The sequence below is a fragment of the Tiliqua scincoides genome, chromosome 1 (genome assembly GCF_035046505.1).
Source record: "Tiliqua scincoides isolate rTilSci1 chromosome 1, rTilSci1.hap2, whole genome shotgun sequence".
NCBI classification, from domain to species: Eukaryota; Metazoa; Chordata; class Lepidosauria; order Squamata; family Scincidae; genus Tiliqua; species Tiliqua scincoides.
The window spans coordinates 107,789,401-107,816,635 of NC_089821.1; the positions used below are offsets into that span (position 1 = coordinate 107,789,401).

Genomic DNA, 27,235 nt, shown 5'->3' on the forward strand with positions numbered 1-27,235 from the left:
TTGCCAAATTTTGGGGCTTCATTCATAACAGCAAGGTAAACATCATACGATCCACAACAACTTGTGTATTAACAAGAATTAACTTGTGTACCATTCAAAGAGGAACCTGAGGGCTAATGCAAAAAAAAAAAAAAATTCTCTAGCAACTTTTTACAACTCATATACAAAATATAATGTTAAAATATCTGCCTCCATCACTTTCTAAATGTTTTCTGTAACCTCCAAACAAGTTGTAGAAGTACCCCTTCTAGAAGTACCCCTTTAGTGGGTTCCACTAAATCCAGGAGGGTGCCCGCATGGCTAACCAGCCAAGTTAGAGAGGCTGTGAAGGGCAAGGAAGCTTCCTTCCGTAAATGGAAGTCTTTCCCTAATGAGGAGAATAAAAAGGAACATAAACTGTGGCAAAAGAAATGTAAGAAGGTGATACGGGAGGCCAAGCGAGACTATGAGGAACGCATGGCCAGCAACATTAAGGGGAATAATAAAAGCTTCTTCAAATATGTTAGAAGCAGGAAACCCGCCAGAGAAGCGGTTGGCCCTCTGGATGGTGAGGGAGGGAAAGGGGAGATAAAAGGAGACTTAGAGATGGCAGAGAAATTAAATGAGTTCTTTGCATCTGTCTTCACGGCAGAAGACCTTGGGCAGATACAGCTGCCCGAATGGCCCCTCCTGACTGAGGAGTTAAATCAGATAGAGGTTAAAAGAGAAGATGTTTCAGACCTCATTGATAAATTAAAGATCAATAAGTCACCGGGCCCTGATGGCATCCACCCAAGAGTTATTAAGGAATTGAAGAATGAAGTTGCAGATCTCTTGACTAAGGTATGCAACTTGTCCCTCAAAACGGCCACGGTGCCAGAATATTGGAGGATAGCAAATGTCACGCCTATTTTTAAAAAGGGAAAGAGGGGGGACCCGGGAAACTATAGGCCGGTCAGCCTAACATCCATACCGGGTAAGATGGTGGAATGCCTCATCAAAGATAGGATCTCAAAACACATAGATGAACAGGTCTTGCTGAGGGAGAATCAGCATGGCTTCTGTAAGGGTAAGTCTTGCCTCACGAACCTTATAGAATTCTTCGAAAAGGTCAACATGTGGATGTGGGAGAACCCGTGGACATTATATATCTGGACTTTCAGAAGGCGTTTGACACGGTCCCTCACCAAAGGCTACTGAAAAAACTCCACAGTCAGGGAATTAGAGGACAGGTCCTCTCATGGATTGAGAACTGGTTGGAGGCCAGGAAACAGAGAGTGGGTGTCAATGGGCAATTTTCACAATGGAGAGAGGTGAAAAGCGGTGTGCCCCAAGGATCTGTCCTGGGACCGGTGCTTTTCAACCTCTTCATAAATGACCTGGAGACAGGGGTGAGCAGTGAAGTGGCTAAGTTTGCAGACGACACCAAACGTTTCCGAGTGGTGAAGACCAGAAGTGATTGTGAGGAGCTTCAGAAGGATCTCTCCAGACTGGCAGAATGGGCAGCAAAATGGCAGATGCACTTCAATGTCAGTAAGTGTAAAGTCGTGCACATTGGGGCAAAAAATCAAAACTTTAGATATAGGCTGATGGGTTCTGAGCTGTCTGTGACAGATCAGGAGAGAGATCTTGGGGTGGTGGTGGACAGGTCGATGAAAGTGTCGACCCAATGCACGGCGGCAGTGAAGAAGGCCAATTCTATGCTTGGGATCATTAGGAAGGGTATTGAGAACAAAACGGCTAGTATTATAATGCCGTTGTACTAATCTATGGTAAGGCCACACCTGGAGTATTGTGTCCAGTTCTGGTCGCCGCATCTCAAAAAAGACATAGTGGAAATGGAAAAGGTGCAAAAGAGAGCGACTAAGATGATTACGGGGCTGGGGCACCTTCCTTATGAGGAAAGGCTACGGCATTTGGGCCTCTTCAGCCTAGAAAAGAGATGCCTGAGGGGGGACATGATTGAGACATACAAAATTATGCAGGGGATGGACAGAGTGGATAAGGAGATGCTCTTTACACTCTCACATAATACCAGAACCAGGGGACATCCACTAAAATTGAGTGTTGGGCGGGTTAGGACAGACAAAAGAAAATATTTCTTTACCTAGCGTGTGGTCGGTCTGTGGAACTCCTTGCCACAGGATGTGGTGCTGGCGTCTAGCCTAGACGCCTTTAAAAGGGGATTGGACAAGTTTCTGGAGGAAAAATCCATTATGGGGTACAAGCCATGATGTGCATGCGCAACCTCCTGATTTTAGAAATGGGTTATATCAGAATGCCAGATGCAAGGGAGGGCACCAGGATGAGATCTCTTGTTATCTGGTGTGCTCCCTGGGGCATTTGGTGGGCCGCTGTGAGATACAGGAAGCTGGACTAGATGGGCCTATGGCCTGATCCAGTGGGGCTGTTCTTATGTACCCCAACTGCATTAGTCCCATGTACACACTATTAAGAATATTTATATACAGGTGTGCCCCATATCTGCAGGGGTTCCATTCCAGGACCTCCTGCAGAGACCAGGGAACACACCCACCCTCCGAAGGCGAGCTCTGCTCCCCTTGCCTCCAGAGGGTCCTCTGAGCCCAGCAGAGGGCACACATGTCCATCCACAGCTTCTGCCAGATTCAAACTGAGCCATAAAGTTAAAAAAACAACAACCTTACTTTCGGTTTCACGAAAAACCGACATGAGCAGAGCTCCCCTTGCCCATGGGGGGGGGCGCATGTGGGTACCCCTGTGGACCCAATCTGTGGATAAGTGAATCCACGGATACGAGATCCGCAGGCATGGGGGGACACTTGTAGCACTTTTTAATAGGAGTAGTTTACATAGGAAAATAAATCAATAATATAAATAATCATATTGGAACTGATCACACAATTAACTGAATACTACAAACTCTGGTCTGATTAGCTTGGTCTCTGTTGGTTCAGCTGGACCCTTCTTAATGGCTTCCAGTCCCATTTGACCCTATCACTCATTTGCCATAGACATCTGCCTGGAGTGATACTTAGGAGATTAGTCCTTAGCTGCCTTTATTCTTTCCTGAAGGGTAGATTCCAGAAGGTGATGCTGGAAGACTTGTGCTTAGCCCTCTGGACTAAGATTCAATTTTATTTCCTATGTTTTTCATATCTGTAGGAAACTATGGGGGGGGGGGGAATCCTCCACGAATTGTAATTCTGTTGAGTGTCATCAATATGGGGGCAACATTCAATTCTACCTTGCTGTTTCAGCTTCATTTGGGGATGCAGTGAGTGATCTGAAAACAGAAATGAGTTAGATGCAGGCAAACAAACAGTAATTAAATCCAGGCAAGACGGAAGGAAATCTACTGATCTTCTAAATCACAGACTGGTTCTACATGAGGCAGTGCTAGAGATGCCAGTCTTGGGTGACTGAAGTTCCCAGATAGCTGAGTGGGTGGAAGAAATTAGAAATGCACACAGTCACTCTGCCAACCTATGCCAGGAACTAGATGGGGGGATACATCCCTGTTGGTTCTGCCGAACCTCTTAGTGGCATTCAGTACCATCAATCGTAATATCCTTCTGGATCTTCTTTTATGGTTGGGGCTGGGAGGCACTGTATAGGTCCCTCACCTGGAGGCAAGGGTGTGGAAGGTGTAGCTAGGAGATTACTGCTTGGGCCCATGGCCTTCAGGGTTCTACAGAGTTTTCTTTTGTTCTCTATGCAGCTTTACATTTACATTAAACTGGTGGGTGGGTTGGGGGGAGTTGACAGGAGTTTTAAGCTGAGGTGTCACATGTGAATGGATAGACACCCAGCAATATTTTATTCTATCACCTGTTCCCAGGGAGTTGGTGGATGTTCCATACCGGTGTCTAAAGGTGGTGCTGATAATCAATAAGAGAAAACTAAACTTGGATTGAAAGTTCAATCTGTTCTTGATGAGTAGTACTTCCTCTGAAAGCTTGGAAGCGCTCCTGGATATGGCCTTGCTTGTAGAGCAGAATGTGGCAGCTATTCAATCAGAGAATACTTTTGACCAACTTCAGCTGATACAGCAGCCCTTCCTCAAGAAGCAGATTTTGCCATAGTTAACCATAGTTTGATTATATCTCTGGATGATATGAACTGGACTGTTGCCACTTGGTCCACATGCAGTTGCCTTTAAAGAGTAATTGGAAACTGCAACTGGTTCAAAATGCTGCTGTTAGACTGCTGATGAGGGCATGACACTCAAGCCTCATTCAGTGATGGCACACAAAGATGAGCCTCCTCTGAATTCAACAGATGGTAGATTTATATGGCAGAAGATGGTCCTTAAGGTACTGATGATCCAAATCATATAGTGCTTTAAAGGTACCAACCAGCATCTTGAATTGGACAGAGTAGTTCCTACAGGATAGGACTGATACACTCCCTTCATGTGGCTTCAATCAGTGATCTAAATACAGGTTGAGTCTCATTCTTGGGGGTTCCTTCCTTCCAAGCACGCATGGCAAAAAAGTATGGCACTATAGCAAATCAATTTAAAAAACAAAGTCTCTTTGTTCTTGTGATTTAAAAACAGCCTTGCTGACCTTTGTATTGCACACAGATGCAATCAGTGTCTCTCCAGGAGCTTAGGCTTCACTACGAGGCAGCAATCCCTCCCTTCACCAGGAGCCCCAGCAAGGGGGGAAAATGTGCTCAGGGGGAAGGGAGGAATGAAGCCTGCAGAGAGAATGATTGATGGATTGTCAGTCAGCTGCCCTCTCTGGCATTATTAAGTGACTGTTTTCCTTTATTTTAAAGGGCCCTCCTCATCAGCTCTGAGACAGAAAAATCTGTGGATAATTAGGTTATACCTATAATCACTTGCAGGACTGTCTCTCTGCAACAATAAAAAGCAGTTTTTTAAAGGGGTGCATTTTTTCCCCTTCTCCAGGGATCAGCACATTCCTTCTCATTTGTAGGGGCCATTCGTGTTGAGTCAAATCTGTGTATAAAAAATCAGTGTATAACAAGGTTGGACCTGCATAGCTCATTGAACCATATTCACATGCTTCAGGAGACAGGGAAAACTGGCTTGAGACAGGGAAAATTGCACCTTATGACTGGATTTGTCTATAACTTTGAACTGCACCTGCAATGGACTGAATAAAGAGCTAAATATTCAAACATTTAAGTGTTTTGGATTTGACCCAACTACATCACTTTTCAATCCTATCATTGTTTTCCCCCCTCAATACTAATTTGAACTGCCTGATCAGTTTGGAAATATCCACTCATGCTCTAAATATTTAGAAAAATATTCAAATTCATCCTTTAAGACTCGATATGCCTCTGGTACTTCAGTATAAATGGACAGCTAAATCTAAGGAGTTTCTCTTAAATTATACTCCGTATATTCTGGTCCCCTGGTATTTGAATTGAATTTTTGAATTGAAAACTTGAATTCAAATATTTATATATTTTAACACATGTTGTACATAACAATCTACAGTTAAAAATTCCTCTGTAACAGATATTTTTGCTGTATCATTATTTGATTTACTCTTCTATAAGACAGCTGACAAAAATATTTATTCTTCTTACTTTTAGTCTTGTTCCCTAAACCCTGTTATCATAATTTTGTTAGTCTCATTTTAAGCAGCCTGAGCCTTCCACAAGTCACAACATTCTTTTTCCAATTTTGTGATGTTATTCACATCAGAAGAATTAAGCTGCTCTGAATGTGGCATTTTTCATGAAGAATCTGAAACTTGGAAGATGAAAAGCGCCCTCTTGTGGAAATTGTCTCTACAGGGATGACTGCAGAATTTAGGTCTCAGCAGACATGTTCAAGTTATCCTACGTTCTTCATTTTATGTCAAGAAAAGTAGTCTTTGTGTCTTCCCAAGATTAAAGATGTTAAAGGAAAGACAACAGCTCCAATGGGTGTGCTTGCCCTCAGCTTATTACAAGTAATCTCACAAAAAGGGAGGGCATTGGCCTATAAGGATCTACATTCTCCCACTTCTCCCCACCTGAGTAAATGATGATGCATACATATTGTCTCATATTTGCTGTCGTTGCATTGCCACACTTTCCACTTTCTCATTACTCTAAGAGTGCGTAAGCTCCAAACAGCAAATAAGATATAATGGGTAAAATGTTGGACTTGAACTCAGCTCCCCACAAAGATAACTGAATGGCTTTGAGTAAGTCACTCTCCAACTAACCTACCTCCAGAATTATTATAAGGATAACATTTTATAAGCCTTAAGGAAGAAGAGGGGATTACAAACGTATAGTCATGCGTTGCTTAGCGACAGGGATGTAAACCAGTACCCCACCGTCAAGCAAGGCTTGACGCTATACATAGCCACCAAAGACGAGGGGAGTTTTTCTGAGACTCGCAGAGGCAGTGCACAGTCACGTAGGGAAACTGGAAGTTGTGCCTCTTGTGCAATTAGGGCATTCTGAGCCTCAAAGATGCAAAGCGCAGTCATGTACTACCTCTGTGAGGCTTAGAAAAGCCTCCAGAGGTAAGCAGGGTGCTCCTCAGCTTCAGTGCTTTGGGGGGAGGTGCAGGGACCGGCAGCAGTACCGCATACGTGGCCCATCACGTCAGGGTGTCACAAAATGGCTCATCTGTAATTAATAAATGGACCCTTTTCCCACAACACAACCAAGACATTTTCTCATTTGCTGTACACAATCCATCCATCTCTTTTCAAAGCTGCACCTCTTTTATGAAAATTTCACATTTTCCTTGTGCTCAGAAGTAAAATATTTTGTCTGAGAAAACTGTGACTCCTTCCAGACACAGCTCATGCATGGGTCCTGTGCCTATGTGGGGAGGGGGGAAGAGAGAATGCAGTGTCACAAGTGACTAATCCACACATTAGGTGTTGCTTCTAAGTAGATATGTGATAGATCTTTCCCCACCCTGCCATATCTGACCCTTGCTTCATTATTTGGAAGTTACACTATATCATTGTACAGGTGCAGTGCAAGACCTGCCATTTAGATATAAATTCAGCCTACTTATCAGCGGATTTTCCATCCTTGGATCTGGTTCAATGTGGAACCCCTGGACCCACGTTGAGCCACACTTGGCCCAACCCGAACCGACTGAAGGTGACCAAAGCTGTGCTCTAGAGGACTTTCTGAAGCCCACAGAGGCTATTTACGCCTGCCCACTGCGGACTTCAGAATGCCTCCTATATGCAAAAAAGCAACTTCTGATTTTTCATAGGAAAACCGGAAGAGATCTTTCTATGTCTTTAAAAGGCATTAGGTGGGCCAGCAAAGCTGGGATTTGCTTATTCGTGGTTTCCAGTATCCTGGGGGGGGGGGGTCAGAGAATGGATCACTGCAGATACCAAGGCCCCTGAACTGTACTTTTTTTTTTATGAACAAGTCTTCTCCCTCTTCTCACAAATCTTTACAGCAGTGCCCTGCCCACTTTGCAAACCTTTTCTTTAAACCTTTATTTTTAAAGGGGAAAGAATGGGAAGGTGCAGCTCTTCTGAGATAAAAAGTATGTATAGCTTTATGGGGTGGTAGGAAGAGCAGTATCCCACACTATTAGCTGTTTTAGGGGCTTTTGAGTCATTTCTATGAAAGAAATGAAACATTTCTAAAGAAACCTCACTTTAGACTTTGTATAATTTCAAGCAGTCATCTTCAAGTACAATACTGTGGTATTCTGTTCATGCACAGTGGCTATACATGGAAGTACCATGATGTATGGACAGAATATCACAGTATTGCACTTGAAGATGGCCTGCTTAAAATTACACAAAAGCTAAAATGGGCTTATAGTACTTTTGAGTAGAAAGGACTCAAAAGCCCCTAGTACAGAAGTTAATTTTGCCGAGACTGCATCTGGTACACAGTATCAAGAATATTTATATACTGCTTCTATACTACTCAGAGTCCACAATGAGGATAGGGGATCAATGAGGATAGGAGACAAACATGCTGTTCAGTACTGTAATATTTATACATTAAAGCAGAAGTTTCATCTTCCATTGCAAATTTGTTTGACTTTGTTTCTTTCTGAAAATCGTCCTTTTGCCTATTATTTCAGAACCAATTGTGTTGCCTTTTTATAACAAGCAATGTTATTAAAAGAAAAGAGTACCTAAGTGCCTAGCTAACTACAATGCAACACTGGAAGCTAAGCCTTAAGAGGAGGCCCCCAGAATGTGTGCTCATTAGTCTGGACAAGGCTGAGTGCACACTAGTTCCTACTTTCTTAGCCTCGGGGTAAAAAGGTATAGGCTGCAATTGTTTCAATATCTTCACCCCCCCCCTCCCAGCGGATATGTTAAAACAACATGCAAGCCAGTTCTGCAGAATGTGATTATACAATGTAGTCTTAACATGTGTAAGATTCTAAAGGCCAAATGGAAAGGAAAGCTCATTTAGAGCAACAAGCATGTTGAAGCCTTCTGGTGTGATGAAATCCTAATGGCATTTTGTCAAGAATTCCCATTAAAAGCTTTATAAAACCTATCACAGAATACCTTTCTGGATTTATGGCTCAGCTCACATAAGCTTGCTTGCCTGCGGCATCCCTGTATTTAAACACAGCTCGAAAGCTTGATTATTCTCTCGTTTTTTCAAATACACACAGACCCTGGTTTCCTAATGCTTGGGGGCACCTGGTAGCTCCCAAGGGCAAAATAGGCCCTATGTGCTCAACAGAGGATATGGTCTGCTGTGTCGGTAATGCTAAATTTTTTAAAAAACAAGGTTTTTAAAATAATGGAGATTTGAATTGAAGAAGGGATTCAATACTTGGGAAGCAATAAGCCCCCTGAGAAAACCATAGAAGCTTCATTCCCTTTCTCTGTTATGATGTAAGGAAGGCTCCATATACTTAAAGGTAAATGCCATTGTGTGAAGCCCTTCATGCATCTGGGAGCTTATTGCTTCCCAAGTATCGAGTCCCTTCTTCATGTATGTTGCTGAACTCAAGAAGTATGTGAAACATACTTAAGAGACACTGTTGAAAGGTCCAGGTGTCCTAAAGATAAATGCAGTTAGGGAACCTGGACCTTACAACAGTGCCTCTTAAGGATGCTTCACATACTTCTTGTGTTCAGCAACATACACACTCCAGAATGAAGAGCAACTTCAGTTCAGTCACACAACACACCATTTAAAAAAAAAATCCCAGCATTTTCCGTTATATTGGGAACTTTACAAGCCAAAAGTGGCACAATAAAAAGGAGATGAATGCATGGGGAGGACAGGGATGCTTTGTCTCCCCAACATATTCAATGCTGCCTTTCTTCATTTAAGCTAGCCATCACACAATTGTCAACCACAAGGTAGAGCAGCTGCAAAACTATACACATTTCAAAAACCAGGAAAAATTATCCAATGAATTTGGAATTATGTTACTTTTATCAGAGGTCTACCAAGACTATTTTTAAAAATATTTACACACTTCCTGAAAGGAGGTTTACATTTATGTTTTTCAGGTTCCTGAAGAAAGTTTTAATGCATTTCTTTTTAAGAGAATTATATCAGAGAAAACGTTCTTAAAGTACTTCCTTTATTACTGTGTATTATTACTGATGATGACTTTCTTCATGAATCCAATTTGTAGATTTAAAAAGTAGGCAAGTTTATTTATAGCTTTAGTGTGTCTTCAAAACAGTCTCATATGGTTATGCTGGTGCTATTCTTTATTGCCAGGCGTATTCTCGGCATCGCCTGGCAGGACAGGGTTCCAAACAACACAGTCCTGGAGCGTGCTGGAGTCCCTGGCATGTATGCACTACTGAGGCAGAGATGCCTGCGTTGGCTCGGTCATGTCGTGAGAATGGATGATGGCCGGATCCCAAAGGATCTCCTCTATGGAGAACTCGTGCAAAGAAAGCGCCCTACAGGTAGACCACAGCTGCGATACAAGGACATCTGCAAGAGGGATCTGAAGGCCTTAGAAGTGGACCTCAACAAGTGGGAAACCCTGGCCTCTGAGCGGCCCGCTTGAAGGCAGGCTGTGCAACATGGCCTTTCCCAGTTTGAAGAGACACTTGGCCAACAGTCTGAGGCTAAGAGGCAAAGAAGGAAGGCCCATAGCCAGGGAGATAGACCAGGGACAGACTGCACTTGCTCCCAGTGTGGAAGGGATTGTCACTCCCGAATCGGCCTTTTCAGCCGCACTAGACGCTGTGCCAGAACCACCTTTCAGAGCGCGATACCATAGTCTTTCGAGACTGAAGGTTGCCAACTATTCTTTATTGGCTCATCTATTGATAGATGATATAAAAATATAATATAAAAATGTCATCAAAAATAAAAGGCAATATTGTCATTTTAATATCTTGAATATGTATATAAGAAAGGCAAGATTCCTTGAGAATGTAATGTTCCTTGAGTACTTACAACTTATAAGTACTAAGTACCAAATATTCATCCAATGCTTATCGGAGACATGCATACTAGTGTGTCAATCTTCAAACACCCATACAGATTCCCTCCCCCCCCAAAAAAAACCTTAACTGATGGTAGTTTCACATTAACAGCAACCATGTTAGAGGACATACACTCTCCTTTCACTGAAAGTAAGTACCTGGGATGCAACTTTCTGGGTCTCCTTCTTTAGTCACCCTTTGCTGTGTTGAAATGGTAAGAGGAAATGTTACGGAAGACAGAAGATAACCAAGAGCAGTGACAGATAAGAGTTCAGTGCACCATTTCCTGCTATCCACTTCTCCAACTTACTGGGTCAGTGGCTGAATGGAGGAATTGGTATAGCCATTGCAGCATCCCAGCCTAAGGAAACCAGGAGGGTGGCAATCTTGGAGAAAACTACCCGCCCAGGAGAAGACAGAACTCAGTGGTTTAACACCAAAATTGCAGCAGTGCCCAAGAAAGAACAGATGTGACAACTCACTGAATTACCAGTGAACATGGACTGGGCAGTCAAAGAATCAAAATGCAACCAATTTATTTAAAACCTGAAAGAAAAAGGAACTACACAAAAAGAGGAAGTACAGTAGGTTGCTGAGATAACTTGATGAAATCAAATGCAATAACAAGTGATGGCCAGTAGGGGGAACTGGACAGCTACTTAAGAGAAAGCATGCAACCCTTTCCTCCACACATCTTTAAACTGGGGAGATTTGCAAGCTGATTTACAGGCTAATCTTACCTAACTCCCCGCAAAGAAATGCAGTGGCAAAGAAATGGTGTGGCTTCCACTCACTGGCGTACCTAGAGGGGGCAAACAGGGCAAAAGCCCCAGGTTGCAGTCCTCCAGGGGTGCATCCCCAAGCCTTGCCCCCCCCACCGGAGGAGGAGCACCCAGGAGCGCTGTGGAGAGGCAGCAAGAAGCTGCCTCTCCATCAGCGCCTCAGTGCCAACTTAACCGCCCCCTCCCCTCCTCCTTTATAGGAGGATAGGAGATGGGCGCCCTAGAGAGGCAGCAAGTCGGAAGATGTGACTCCCATCGTGCTGATGCTCTAGGGCGTCCATCTTGTATCCTCCTGAGGAGGGAGGAGGGTACGCTAGAGAAAACGATTCTCTAGGGTGCCCTCCCCCCTCCTCCGGAAGATATGAGATAGGCTCCCTAGAGTGTCAGCGTGATGGGAGTCGCATCTCCCCTTGTGCTAACACTCTAGGTTGCCCATCTCCTATCCTCCTATGAAGAGGAGGAGGGGGGGCAGCCCAATCTGGCACTGAGGTGCTGCCTGAGAGGCAGCTTCTCGCTGCCTCCCAGGAGTGCTTGTGGGCGCCCCTCCTCCGCCTTTGAGGGTATCTCCGATTTCAGAGGAGACGCATGCCACTTCCCAGGCCCCCACGGAGCCTTCTGCGCCGCTTGTAAGCGGTGTGCGGGTCTCCATTGCAGTAGTCTGGGGTTTCCAGTCACCCCAAACTGCTCCAATAGAGAACTCCGCACCGCTTAAAAGCGGCACGGAAGGCTCCGTCAGGGTCTCGGCTGCCTCCTCTGTTTCCCCTTGTTTTCAAAGGGGGAACAGAGGAGGTAGCTGCGCGGAAGTAATTGTGGTGATGATCTCACTGCAATTACTTCCAGCTCAGGTGCGGGGGAGGCGGAGAAGGTAGGGGCAAAAATGGGGTGTGGGGGTGGAAATGGGGGTTGCCCCAGACGCAGGGACCCCCAGGAATGCCAACGCTTCCGATGTATGCCACAGGGGAGTTGTGGCTGCTGGAGGTCTTCCTAGGGTAAGGGGACATTTGTCCCCTTGCCCTGGGATGTCCCAGCAACCACTATGGTCAACTTCAACCTGCGGCAGCTCAATTGCTTGCATAAGTTTGCATTGATCTGAGAAGGTGGATCAGGCCTGGGAAGTGCATCCAAATTCTGCATCTGCCACCGCCAATCCCACCTCCCAGGTCTGATCCACCCCATCCTTATCTCCACAGGATGGAGCATGCATCCTATTGGTATAGCCACATCAGTGCTGGAAAGTTGGATACAATTAGGCCCTTAGTTCTTGTCAAATCTAAGGGCCAAAAGTTACCCAACCATATACAGTATTTCACCATATCTTTAGTTTCGAAGCCAATCCCCTCCCTCGTATACAATGTTGTTGTTTTGGTAACCAATGCCAGCATGGCCAAGACAGTCTTACCAGATACATCTGAACGTGCACCTGCTTGATTCAGGGACTATCTACATTACTCAAAAACCCACATGAAAAAGCAAAAGCCAAATATCTGCTTTTCCTAGGAATAGCAGCTTTAGAAGGGGTGATGTTCAATGGAGAGGCAATAATCTGCTTTTCATGCAGATTTCTCTACTCCAAAAGTCTCTACTCCAAAAGTCCCTCCCCTACTTCAAGAAACAATGACTTAACACAGAACTCTTCCTTTGACTAAGACGTAAACACAATTTAAGATAGAAGAATAAAAATTTGTTTCTGAGACAGGGCATGGTTTTAAACCCAATTTGCAGTTTCAGTCTTAAAATGGTAAAGGAAGAAAACTCTTGTAATTCTTAGAACTGAAGCTTGGGCAAAAGAACTCTGGTTAACAGACACATGCTGAAACAGAAGTAAATGAAGGTTCTTCCTTTGAAAAAAAATCACAAACTAAGGAGTTACTCAAGTATAGCTCTAGCACACTGACCACAGCAGGAGTCGGCTCTGTTTTGGTAATCATGTCTCCTAATTCTTGATTCTTAAAGGAGGCACAGTAGACTGAGAAGCAGGCACAGGAATTTAAAATTGAAGGAGGCTGCAAGAACCAAAGTCACAGTGCCTAAGGCCCAAACCAAATATGCAGCTATTCTATGGGAAATTACAGCCAAGAGTTTCAACTGATGTGTATAATCGACCACTGCAATCCAGGTGCACTTACTTTTGCACTAGACAAAAGTTGTGCTAGCCCTTCCTCCAGTGTTGCCAATCCTCCTTCAGCAGACTACCTGCATCTACAAACACCCCAGCAGCACCTGCCAGTCAAAAAGGGGTAGGAACTTCCCCCTGAATGTTTGCCCTCAGTCCTTCCCTTGCCAGTGACAGGAAGATTCACCTACTGTTTGTTTTCTGGGCCAGCATGTACAAAGCTGACCCAGTCATTCCTTGGAGCTTCCAAGTAAGTAGGCATAGGATCATGCCCCTAAGCAGATGCCTCATCCATTCACACCCACACTCAAGCAAGCAGACAAAAATACCGTGGACCCTCACTTTACAAAGGTAATTTGATCAAGAGACACCATTGAAAATATTGTAATGTGAAACCAATAATGTATCATGACACCCTCTGGAGGTGACTGGAGCACAGCTCTGGTCACCTCTGGAGAATCCATGTTGGGTTGGCCACAGAAGTCCGGGTCCACAGATAGTGAAATCCACATGTCTCAAATCTGTGGATACAGTGGGCTCATGGTGTTTCAATTTCATCCTCCCTCATTATCTCACTCTTGTTCACGCCCTGTGACTTCATGATTTGGGCTGTGGTCCTATGCACACTTTCCTGAGAGTAAGCCCCACAGTGGGAACTGAGTAGGCACTCCTAGGTAATATAAATTGGCAAGACCAGTGGGAAGGGGATCAAAGCACTGTTAGCTTTTCCCTCCTTCTCTTCTCACCCAGATCCTAAGCATATCATGCAAAAAAAAAAAAAAAATCAGGCTAAAGCTGCTTTCTCACCACAAGCAAGGGGGAAGACATGGCTGCCTGTTAGATATCTGAACAAGGAGAGGAGGAGCTATGGCAGGGTAGAGGTCCCCAGGAGGTCAAGCCTTGGAGGGAAGAATTTCCTTCCAAGACATCCAAAGGTGTCATCTAGCTTCTCCAGTTGGGGGCTGGACCAAAAACTGCTATTAAGCCAACCAGAGTTTCATGCCATGTCCACTGTATCATCTCAAGATAACCTAATAAATTTATGAAGGGAATTTTTCACAAGAAGTAATTTGATTTAGGGCACAATCCTAACCAGGTCTACTCAGAAATAAATCCTATTGTGTTCAATGGGACTTACTCCAAGGAAAGTGAGGTTAGGATTGCAGCCTTACTGAGTATCTTGGCTGGATTGTGATCACAATAACTTAAAAAGAAAGTGCTTAAATAGGCATTTGCTACAGATACATTAGACCAGCATTTCTCAAAGTGTGCTCTTAGGAGCCCTGGGGCTCCCTAAGAGCCTTTCAGGGACTGCATGAGCACACCATAAGTGAAAGCTATCTGCTACCTACCCGGTTTGCTCACCTGTCCCTCCCACCTCCTCTGTTTGTTGTTCTTCTTCCTCATTTCCCTCTAGTTCCGGCTCTTTGCTGGTTTCTGGCACTCTTGGGCTCCCCAAGCCTCCACACATGCGCTTACAGGTCTCCCAAAGGCTCCTTTTAGGTGTGTAAAGGTTCCAGAGAACAAAAGGATCTATTCAGCCTTCTGGTCCCCAAATTATTTAATCGTGGAAACCAATTTGCCAGCTGATATGAAAGAGAGAGGCATCACTGCTCATTCATTTATTTTATTCCATTATCCTCAATAGTAAAACAAATTCCTCAGGTTTTAGAGGTGCAACAAAAACCTGCAAAATCTGCTTGCAATGGATAGTGTGATACGCAAGCTATGGGAAACGATGACTCCATCATGCTGCTTCTATATTCACAAAAGTTTCCACTTTTGTTGCTTAATAGTACCCATTCTCAGAATCTGCTGAAGGCAATAAAACATCAGCAAACTACCAAAAAGATTTTACTGTTCTCAAAGGGAGAATCGTTTTAATATTTTTAAAAAATATTTATAAATGTGTTAATGTCATTTTTAATATCAAGCCAACTATGGCCTGGATTACAAATGCAGCAGAATTATGTTGTAGGATGGACTGGATAGTTTCAGATAGTAGGTGTAAGAACGTGCTTGCAAATACTACTTTGCTTCCCCATGTAAAAAAGTGAACAGCTAGGTCTATGCTAGCATTCTATGTGGGAGCATTCAAAGATGATAGCCCCCCCCCCCCACATACACACCTACAGCCTAACCGCAGAACCCATATCCCAGTTTCACTTACCGGGGTGAAATTCTTGCTTAAACTAGGTTGCTACAAGATTAGGAGCTCATAGTGACCTTCACTGGTAAATAACAAGATTGAGGTTAACTGGAAGTGGCCCTGAACCGTTTCCTGTTAAACTCCTAGTTTTTTTTTTGGGGGGGGGGGCGGAATGCCTGGAGGCAGCCTTCACCTTTAAGGAACTTCGAGTGGAGAAAGTTCTTTAGGTTGCTAATGGGCTTACGGGAAGGGAGCGGGTGCTCCACACATACACACAGACCCTCACGAGCCCATTAGCTTATCAACTTTCCCCAGCCAAAAGGTCCCTTCAAAGCAGATCACTAGGAGCTCATTACCTAGTTGAAGAATTTTCTGCAGCTGAAATTCCTTAGAGGTAAAGGCTACCTCCTGGCAGCCTGGCCCTTTAAAAAAAAACTAGATGGAGGTTAACAGAAAGTGGTTAAGCGCCACTTCCCATTAACCTTGATATTATTATTTATAAGTGACCAAGTTACTAGGAAGCAGTCTGAAGGTTGCTATGAGCTCTTAAGCTTGTAACGACCTAATCTAAGCAAGAATTTCACCCCAATAAATTGAAATCACATGGGGAAAACAGGAGTCCATGGTTTCTAGTATGGGGGGGGGGGAGGTCCAGAAAAGAACCCCCATGGATACAGGGACATGTCTGTAATTATATTATAAAAAGCACAGGTGAAGATGGTTGAATGTAGTTTGCCTCTAGATAACATTATATATTGTGTTATCTAGAGGCAAACTACACATTACATGCTTTAAAACTTCACTTCCGTTGCATTTTTTCAGCTCTAGGGCTCAGTCTGAGCCTGGCAGAGACTACAGACAGACGTCTGTGACCTCTGCTGGGCTCAGAGGACCCTCCAGAGGTGAGGAGAGTAGAGCTCCCCCTTGGCTCTGGAGGGTGGGGGCAGGTATTTGCCCATATCCGTGGTTTCATGAAACCATGGGGTGTGTGTGTGTGTGTGTGTGTGTGTGTGTGTGTGTGTGTGTGTTCCAGAACAGAACCACCATGGATACGGCAGCACGCCTTTACAGCCAATCATTTATATGGTTATGCCATAACACAGTTCTAGCTATTCATTTACACTTGCTCTTGCAATTCAGAATGACAGGATTTCCTTTGCTAGAAAAACAAAACAAAAATCTATGAAAAATAAGCAGCATTTTACCCAGGCACTCCCCAAGAAGGACACGAGACAGAGGCTTGGGATGATTGTAATTTATTGAATTAATAAAAATAACCTGCATCAGGGAAAAATTGAGCTAGTAAAAATCCCAAAGCGTGCTGGCCACTAAGAGCTTGGGGGGAAATGGCACTAGCCGTTCATGTCCCCTGAGACCCCATGGACGTGACATCCTGACTCCAGTCACCCCATCTGAGACAGGGTTAGCCTATCCCAGCCAACTCCAAGGGGTCGAGGCAGCTAGCCAGCACTGACCTGCACAGGCTAAGTTGTGAGCTGGCCCTTGCTTAACCAGCCAGGGGGCTCGCCAGCGAGCCTCACCAACCCGGAAAAGTGTTGTCAGGCAGTCCTGGATCACCCCCTGACCTTGCTTATCTCAGCATGTACACCACCCCCATTCCAGGCTACCCAGCCAGCACGCCACCTGCCACACTGGGGGGCGGGGCGGGTTAGCCTAGCACTTAACCCCCACCGCCCCACAAAAGCCGAAAAGGTTCAGCAGACCCTGCTGCAGGTCAAAAGAAAAATATATCAGCCCCAGCCATGATCAAAAATACTCCAACACCTCTGAACAGCGACAGTGAGGAGAACATAATGCTGGGTGAGAATTAAAGTCCCACCAAACTGAGACACAACCCACCTCAGATATGCATCAATCTTCCTCCGGGAGATGTCAGCCTCAAGGGGGGCTGACAGCTCCACCAAACCTTCCAGGGCAGCATGTCCAATCAGGCAATTACTATCCCTGGCAACCAGTTCTGAATCAGGGTGAGATCCCTATGGACTTGCTGCCTCAAGGACAATGATGTCCTCTGGCACAAGTCATTCTCACCCAGATGCACTACAGTTACCTGAGAAGGCGGCTTGATGTCCAATGATTGTCTCAGCAATGGGAGCAGCTGGCCCCAGAGAATAACCCTCTTGATAGCCCACCACACCCTTGCCATGTCTTCAAAACTGAGCTGGGTGCTGAAGTTCAAGGCCGCTGCTCTCTTCTGAGGAACGACCAGCAGCGACCTGAAAAACAAAAAGGGGATTCAGAAACCCCACCTAAACAAGCATAAGCCAACAAAAGGAATTAGGGCTAGTGGCCCAAACAGCCCCTGCACAATTGCCTACAATATCAGGCTAACAGAACAAGGACCAACCAGGTCTAAACACCTGGGACCAGGCCGCAGCCATGGGCCCGAACTGGGACACCCTTCTCTGGGCACCCAAGCCAAGGGGGCAAGGCCGGAGCCAACATCCCCAAATTGGGACACCCACAATGGGCACTAAACCATGGGGACAAGGCCGGAGCCCGCACCCCAACTGGGTCACCCACAATGGGCACCCAAACCAAGGAGGCAAGGCCAGAGCTGACACCCCCCCCATTGGGACACCCACAACAGGCACCCAAACTAATACTTACCAATGTAGTATTTGTAGGCAGCTGACCACCACTGTCCAATTCTGTGAATCTCCTCCACCAACAACCCAATGCAGCTGCAACTGAAGTTGCCCCAATCCTGAAAAAATGCAGTTTATATGTCTCTGGGGGCAGCTATTGCCAGGCAAATATGGACCAATAAAGGCCATCTTCGCTTGCAAATGTAGCCCCATATAGGGTGCTGAATGCCTGCAAACTACCGCTGGACAAACACTGGCCAATAAAGGCCTACTTCATTTGCAATGTAGCCCCATAAAGAGTACTAATGCTTGCAGGCTACTGCAAAGCAACCATGGGCCAATAAAGCTGACCACTTGCAAACGTAGCCCCATATATGGGGTTGAATGCTTGCCAGTTCCTACCAGGCAATCAAGGGCCAATAAATGACTTATTCACTTACAAACATAGGCCCATATAGTGCACTCAGTGCCCTCCAGCTACTGCCAGGCAATCGTTGGCCATTAAAGGACCTACTCCATGCATACATGGGCCAAAATATGCCTTCTTCACTTATAAATGTGTCCCCATGTAGGGTACTAAATGTGTGCTGGTTAATGCCAGGCAAATGAGGGCCAATGAAGGCTGTCTTCACTTGCAAATGTAGCCCCATGTAGGGTACTGAATGCTTGCCAGTCCATGCCGTGCAAACATGGGTCACTTTCACTTGCAAACCCAGGCCCATATAGAGTGCTGAATGCCTACCAGCTACTACCAGGCAACCATTGGCTACTACAGGGCTGACTTCACTTACAAATGTAGGCCAACAGAGTGCTGAAAGCTCACCAGCTGCTGACAGGCAAACACGGGCCAAGGATGGCCTATTTTACCTGCAAATATTTACAGGGTGCTGAGTGCCTGCCAGCTACTGCTAGCCAAATATTGGCCAATAAAGGCTGAATTCACGTGTGCATGTAGCCCCAGATAGGGTGTTGAATGCTTGCCAGCCACTGCCAGGCAACCATGGGCCAATAAAGGCCTCCTTCACTCACAAACCTAGCCTATGGTGCTGAATGCCCACCAGCTACTGCCAGGCATACCATTTCCACTTGCAAATGTAGCCCCATTAAGAGTGCTGAATGCTCGCTAGCTAATGCCAAGCAACTATGGGTCAGTAAAGGCCTACTTCACTTACAAGTGTAATCCCATATAGGGTGCTGAATGCTTGCTGGCCACTGCCAGGCAATTATGGACCCATAAAAGCCTTCTTCATTTACAAATGTAGTCACCAGCTACTGCCAGACAATTATGGACCAATGAGAGCCTTCTTCACTTACAAACATAGTCCCATATAGGATGCTAAATGCTCACTAGCTACTGCCAGGCAACTATGGACCAGTAAAGGCCTACTTATAAACGCAGTCCCATAAAGGATGCTGAATGCTTGCTGGCTACTGCCAGGTAACTATGGGCCAGTAAAGGCCTACTTCATTTACAAATGCAGTCCCATATAGGATGCTGAATGTTTGCTGGCTAATGCCAGGCAACTATGGGCCAGTAAAGGCCTACGACTTAGGAATGTAGTCCCATATAGGGTGCTGAATGCTTGCTGGCTACTGCCAGGCAAAGGTTGGCCAATAAAGACATAGGCAACCATGAACCAATAAAGATCTTCTTCATTTGCAAACGTAGTCCCCATATAGGGTGCTGAATGCTTGCCAGCCACTGTCAGGTAACTATAGGCCAATAAAGGCCTACTTCACTTGCAAATGCAGCCCCAGATAGGTGCTGAATGGTCACTGGCCACTGTTGGAATTATGGCCTATTGAAGGCTATTTCACCTGCAAAAATAGCCTGATATAAGAGAAGCAAATAGAGAAGTCTATTGAACTTGGGCCTCCATACCAAGGTCTAAGCAATGTTGTGCAAACATAGCATGTGTTAAGCAACTTATTATTATTTCTTGCATATCACAGCTGCCTGTTCTTTAGACATTAATTACTAGGATGTTATAATGGGTTTACGAATAATGAGTGCTGAACCAAGCAGGGTAGCTTTTGAATTTGATCAATAGCAGTTTTGTCATTGTTCGTATGTTTTAAAAGTAGCTTAAGCATTTTGGGACTGCACCCAGCATACTAATCACAACTGGGATGACCACTGCTGGTTTGCACCATAATCTTGGATTTCAATTTTTAAATCCTGATATTTACCAATTTTTTCCACGCTCTTTTTCATCAGTTCTACTATCACCAGGTATTGCTATGTCAACAATGGATTATTATGATTATCATTAATAAATTAAAAAGCACTGTAAATTTAATGAACCCCTTACAGAAATCACCTGACAATGGCATATCCACAATCATGTGTGTAGAAACCTTCATTGATGGTTAAGGAATAGCTTACAGCGCCTTCAATGAATGTTCTAATCCAGCAGTGCTTTGACTGAACTTAAATGGCATTTAAGAATATAAAGACACAGGATGTAATCCTAGGCACCTTACTGCATATGATGGCACTGACAACCATTCTATGTTAGAGTGACAGACAAGCCACCCTCAGATCAGTCAGTGCCATCCCAAGGGACCATTAATTTATTTATCAAATGCTATACAACCCTTCTACCAAGGAGCTCAGGGTAGCCTGAGGGATAATGACTGGCCAAAGTCACTCAGGAAGCAACAAGGTTAAGAAGGGAGCTGAACTCAGATCTTCCAGATCCAGTCCAACCCCATAGTCATCATAGGAAGGAACAAGCTGTATATACACACCTCCCCACATACTGACAGACACTAACATGTATGCTTTAAAAATCCACACGTTTGTTATCCAACTATGCATAACAACCTAAAATAAAGCCTAAGATTTCCCCTTAGTTACCTAGTATATATGCCTAAGTTTGCACTAATATAACTACTGTAATTGTATATAAATAAATTTTTGGATTAAGAGTAAAGAGTGGAAGGCTAACTTCTGTGTTTGCAATTATGAACGCTTGTGCTGCAAAGGGGAGGGGGGAAACAGAGGAGACCCAGCACTTTGTCCCTGAGAGAAGGGACAGAATCAACACAGCGAGTGGGAAGGTTCCCAGCAAAAGAACCAGCCTGTGGTCAGGGCCCTTCCCAGGCACTTGGAGACAAGACCCAGAGACTCTGCTTGAAAGGAGAAGCCTCCAAGTCACCCAGGACTTAAAATGGCAGCCATTCCCCTGAAGGTAAAGCAGGAAAGGTGACTGCAAAATGGCTACCATGAAGAACAACTGATTCAGCAGCCAATCAGTTCCCTCCATTTTCTGGCCTCTGCCCCAAGCCCATTGGAGGAGGCTGGGTAAACGGCACTGGGGCTTTAAGTGCCCCAGTGCAATTCTTGCCACATTCACTTTTCAGTCTTTTGCATAGTAAAAAGAATACAGAGGGTCCAATCCTGTCCAACTTTTCAGCGTCAATACAGTTGCAATGCAGACCCAAGGTAAGGGAACAAACATTCCTTTACCTTAAGGGAGGCCTCTGTGACTTCCCCCCCCCCCCCACAGGATGCAGCGCACACTCCATTGGCATAGCTGCATCAGTGCTGGAAAGTTGGATAGAACTGAGCCCCAAACCCTATTAGACATATTCACACAATCCCCACCCATCACAACCTCTCTGACTATGAACATATACTTCAAACTGTGGAGTGTGTGAGGATAGAAAGCATCAACTGCCAAGTCAAGCAAATCACTAACTGGCCCTTCTTCAGAGCTACTAACAAGCTCTCAATCAACTCATCAAAGCTAATCATTTCTTGAAGACAACTAAAAGCCATTCATTTCAAAGTGTCCTTAAACCATGGAGACTACATTTTGTCTCTCCCCAAACTGATCAACACCTAGCACACCAGAGCATTGCAGTGATGGTCCAACTGAGTCCTTCTACAGCTCTTCTTTCACTTACATATGAAAGCAACAGAAATTAAATGACAGCATAAGAAAGAGAGCAAGTCCTCCCTGTCTTCTGTACCACAGCCCTTCAAAAACTTGAAGACTACTATCATATCTCCACTTAGTCTTCTTCTCTCTACCCTAAACATACCAAGTTCTTAACCATTCATTTGTTTCAAGATCATCTCCTCTGAACCCATTATAGCTTATCAGTGATGTCCTTTAAAAAATTTCCAGCATAAATTGGACACAGTGAGACGTGGCTAGTGCAGAATAGAGAGGAACTACTATCCCTTGTGATTTCTACTCTATGACTTGGTTAATGCTGTCCAGCACTGCATTAGCCATTTTTTGCAGCTGCATTACATGGCTGGCTCATTGTCAATTTTGAATCCATGACACCTACATCCTTATTACACATTCTACTGCTAAACCACATCTCCCTGTCCTGTACTTGTGCCTGTGATTCATTGTACTTATGTGCAGGACTTCTTTACATTTGCCTCTGATGAACTTCAACTTGATGGTGTGGGCAAAATGCTCAAGCTTGTCAAGATCATTTTGAATTCTGATTCTCTGTTCCAGGGCATTGGTATCCCATTCCAGATTTGTGCCATCTGAAAATCTGACAAACATTCCCTCGATCCCTTCATCCAGGTCATTTATAGTGCCACTCCACCTGAGTGCCATTGCCACTCCATTTATAGTGCCACTGCCACTCCACCTGAACTCTCACTCCAAGTTGATGTAGAGTCATTTATTAGGACTCAGTGAGAACAGATGCTGAACCAGCTTTGAACCCATCTAACAGTAGCACCATAAAGCCCACATTTTATCCTGAAGTCACTTTGTCAAATGATTTGCTGAAATCTAGGTAACCTATGCCTCCAGCACTCTCATGATCTATGAAATTACTCATTTCCTTTTTTGATAGAATGACAATAAACTGGCACAACTTTGTTTACTTTTACCACACAAAACAGTAACTTCAGTTTCTGCTTAGAAATGGGTTTTATGAATAACAGCAGAACCAAAGATCCAAAAAGAGGAACAGATCAGCAAGGTTTTGTTGTCATCTTTCTAGGAATGGACTATAAAATAACTTTATCAGAATTATTTAAAAGAATAATTTTACACTGCTTAAAAGAATAAACCAACACTGCTATCAGAATTCAAAAGAGCTGCTATTTATGAACAGAGTTTGTTTGGTTGATAAGTTAAAATTCCAAATAAGTAAAAAGTTGGGAGGTTGCAAAAACAGTCTCTTAGTTTCAAGTTGTATTACACCCTAGTAAATTGTGAATGAGACCTTTTTGCACTAGCCACTGCCTATAGCACTGTACAGAGGTGACTCAGACCTAACAATTCCATGAATATTCCTTGGAAACCCACTATCACAGGAACATGAGAAGTTCAGGACTGACTGCTTCCATTTGATTCTCCTCATCTCTTGCATGGGGGGGGGGGGAGAAGAGAAATCTCTCTCTCACTAGCAAACAGTCTCTCACTAGCTATGCGAAACTGTCATAGGGCTTCTTTGGTTCCGTTAAACCCATCTTACAGTGCAATCCTATGCATGTCTAGTCATCTGAAAGCCCTGTTGAGCATCATGAGACTTACTCTAAGGTAAGTGTGCAGAGGATTCCAACAGCACAATAGGGTTAATTCACACTACAAGTTGGGATGGAGGACTGCAACATAAGCAGAGAAAGCCAGATAACTTGCACTAGTGAATTGTTGTTGCTAAGGAGTATGGACTCATGTAACCTAGAAGTTAGAGAAGAAAAATATAGCTTCAAAAGACAGTTGCTAAGAAGGTAACTGTCAAGCCTCATCTACACAGCTCCTTGCAAGGCATTTGGAAAGAGAACACTGAAGGTACTTAGAGATTATAAAAACAGTGTAGCAATTATAATGCAAAGAAGAAAGCCTGAGGAAGTGTTTTGATTTTTATGTAACTCCGCATTACCCCAAGTGTCAAACAGATTTATATTTAGAATTTTGCCTAGAAGTAAATACCATCTCCACAACATTATGTGGAAGCACATTATGCATAAATTATCATTATGTGAAATTGCCCACTAGAAAGCACTCCTCAGTTAAGGAGCAGCCATGAGTTATTTATGTCATGAAATTTGTTTCCACAAATGATATGTTAATATCAAGACACTTTTTGCTTCACATTACTGTAACCAAGTGGTTTTTTAATTGCCAAGTTAGAAACGTGTGCAATTAAGCTTAATAATCAGTTTAAATATATTAATCTGCCATCGTTTACCGCTGTCAGCTTAATATTTTATTTACCAGAAACACTGCTGGCTGCTAAAAAACATACATGATCAAGGCACAACATGGTTTTAAAACCATCTCATTTCTTAGATGCGAAGTCTTTTGAAATACTATCTACAGAAAGCTGGTTATTGTTTAAGTAGATTATATGCAGAAATCCACAAAATGTGAAGGTCCTGGCCCACCTCTTCTTCTGTACATGGTCTCCATCAATTCAAGCAGAAGACATTTGACATTCCCTCCTAGATCGGCTTTCCATGCCACCAAAAAATACAAACAACAACAACAAAAATCAATCCAGTCTCTCACAGTGCAAGAATAACTTTTTTCAGTGAGGCCAGCAAAGAGGATTAACTAGGAGGGGTGTTCCCAGGCGCACACCCACCCACGCTCCCGCCCACCCAGCCACCCACCTCTTTCTTTGGCCCCCCTTTGTTTCCACTGCAAACTGTATAGCAAAAAATTAATTGCTGGGTAGCTAGAGAGTTACAACATCAGGTTGTCCGGAACTGCCTACTCCCCGTGCCAGTCAGCCACCTCCCAGTTACTCCAAAGAGCAGAACTGGCTGCAGGAGAGCAAGCCCACGCCCAGAGGCTGTGCCTTGAGTAGAAACAATGGGGGACAGGCAGGCAGAGAAAGAGCCCAGCCTTGTCTTGCCAGACCAGGCACCCCCAAACCCCCTGCCTTCCCCAGGACGACAACTCCTCACTCCCTTTCCCGAGCTGGGGAAGGAGCCCCAGGCTGAACTGCACCCAAGGGTGCTACTCACCAAACAAGGTAAGAGCCATGGCAAAGGCGCTGCTAGTGGCAGGGTCGCGTCGGGACGGAGCAGCAGCAGACCGGCTTGGCTGGGGGACATGGGCTCTGCGGCTCTCCCGTCCCTGCAACAAAAGTTCTTGTGGTCAGGAGGGCTGCGAGCGGTGGGGAGGGGAGGCTGCGTGTGTGTGGCTGACTGGCCCGGCCCGGAGAGGGGGAGGACAGCAGCTGTTGCCTCCCAGAGAACTGAGCCGCTCTCTGCCCGGCTGCGCGCTCGCTCTGCCCACCCACTCACCGCTCAGGCGGCAGCCTTCAGGCGCCGGGAGCCATCTTGCCTCCCCACATGACCAGCATCTCCGCCTTCCCTGCCTGCCTCCCCGGCTGGCGCATCACCCTGCGTGAGTTGCCATGGCGACGGGATTCGTGGACCGCCACCTGCCATCCCCAGCATCAGGACCACTGGCGCGCGCGCCCCTCCCCTCCCCCCCCCCCCCCCGGGACGGGCCCTGCGACTGTGCCGGCTTCAGGGATGGTGGCCACGTCCGCGCCTCGCCCCACGCTCGAGAGATCACCTCGGCTTTGCTTGAAAGGGGGCACTAGGAGCCCCTCACCTCTCGCTAGCCAGACCACGCTCGGCTCGCTGTAGGAAAGAGTCTGCTGCCCCTTTGTGTTGAGGGGCACAAGCCTATGCCTAAGTCCTGTTGTGTGCAATGGGACTTACTCGCAGGAAAGTGTGCATAGGATTGCAACCTAGACTGCAATCCTATCCACACTTTCCTAGGAGTAAGTCCCGTTGCACACAATAGGACTTACGCCTGCACATGCCCGATCTTGGAAGCTAAGCAGGGTCAGGCCTGGTTAGTACTTGGATGGGAGTGGGAATACCAGGTGCTGTAGGCTTATACCATAGTCCTTCGAGACTGAAGTTTGCCCACCACCACCACCATTGGGCAGACATGCATAGGACTGTGCTGTAAGTCTCTCTTATAGGGGTCTCTAAAGCAGTGATTTTCCACTTTTTTCAAATCATGGCACGCTGGCAAGGCACTCAAACGGCCAAGGCACGCCATCCGTTTTTTGATAATTGACAAGGCACATTGTGCTGCCAGTGGGGGTTCACATCGCCCAACGGCCCTACTGAGAAATGACCCACCCCAAAATTCGAGTGGCACACCTGCAGACCATTCGCAGCACACCCATGCACCATGGTACAGTGGTTGAAAATGGCTGCTCTAAAGTCTCCTACAGGAGATGCTGTCTCTAAGTATGCTGCACCAACAGTTCCTAACCTACTGAAGACACTCCTCTGCAATAGTTACTCCGGAACAGTCATTTTCAACCACTGGTGTGTCACAAATGGTCTGCAGGTGTGCCACTGGAATTTTGGGGTGGGTCATTTCTTAGTAGGGCTGTTGGGCGATGTGAGCCCCCCAGCAACAGCGTGGTATGCCTTGTCAATTGTCAAAAACTGGTGGTGTGCCTTGACAATTTTAGTACCTTGTCAGTGTGCTATGAGACAAAAAAGGTTGAAAATCACTGTTGAATGGCTGCTTTTTTTCTTTGTTCCAGTCTGGCAAACATTGGCACAGATTCAATCCCTCTAAGAAAGCCTTCTTCAACGAGTAGTCAAGTTATTTCATCATGAGCTTTCATAGACTACAGTCCTCTTCATCAGATGTTTATCATTAAGCTTATGCTAAAATAAACTGTTTATTTTTAGAAGTGCCACAAGATTGAGTTGCTTTTGCTACAACTGACTAAAGCAGCTGCCGCCCTGGAAGTTGTGAGTGCAGATTTGAATTCCCCACTACTTCATCTATCAAGGCTGCAATTCCAGACAAACCGTATACCTACTTCCATTTAGATATGGCATGTGGATAGTGCTCCATGGATGTGTTGAAAGAATGAGGGTACATTTGTTTTCCATTCTATAACTGTTACCCTTTAACATTATTATTAAGAATATTTATTACTCCTTTCAGCAACTCCTTTCAATACTTTCAATACTCCTTTCAATACTCCTTTCAGCAACATGAACATGGGGGTGGGCCACTGGTATCAATTTTAAAAATACTGTACCTAAAAATTTAAATTTAAATAAATAAAATTTTGTGGCACTTTGAAGAATAGTACCTTGCTCATAGCATAAGATGTCATGGACTACCATCCACTTCATCATGTGCATTAAAGTTAGCAAGTTGGCAAGGTAAGGTTAGCAAGTATGTATAAACGCACATGGGTATGGAGAAAGGGGGGGGTAGAAATGGAAAAGCAGTAGGGCAGAATAG

General features: G+C 44.9%; 1 protein-coding gene across 1 annotated transcript in view; it reads right to left on the minus strand.

Annotated features, from left to right (window-relative positions):
• Positions 1-25,291, minus strand: part of CHN1 (chimerin 1) — a 118,100-nt gene extending 92,809 nt beyond the window's left edge. Inside the window, exons 1-2 of the mRNA XM_066612265.1 lie at positions 25,243-25,291; positions 24,961-25,072 (exon numbers count right to left, since the gene is read on the minus strand). Coding sequence (XP_066468362.1) covers positions 24,961-24,979 — 19 coding nt within the window. The 5' untranslated portion in view covers positions 24,980-25,072; positions 25,243-25,291. The remainder of the gene's footprint in view (positions 1-24,960; positions 25,073-25,242) is intronic.
• Positions 25,292-27,235: the final 1,944 nt, after the last annotated feature.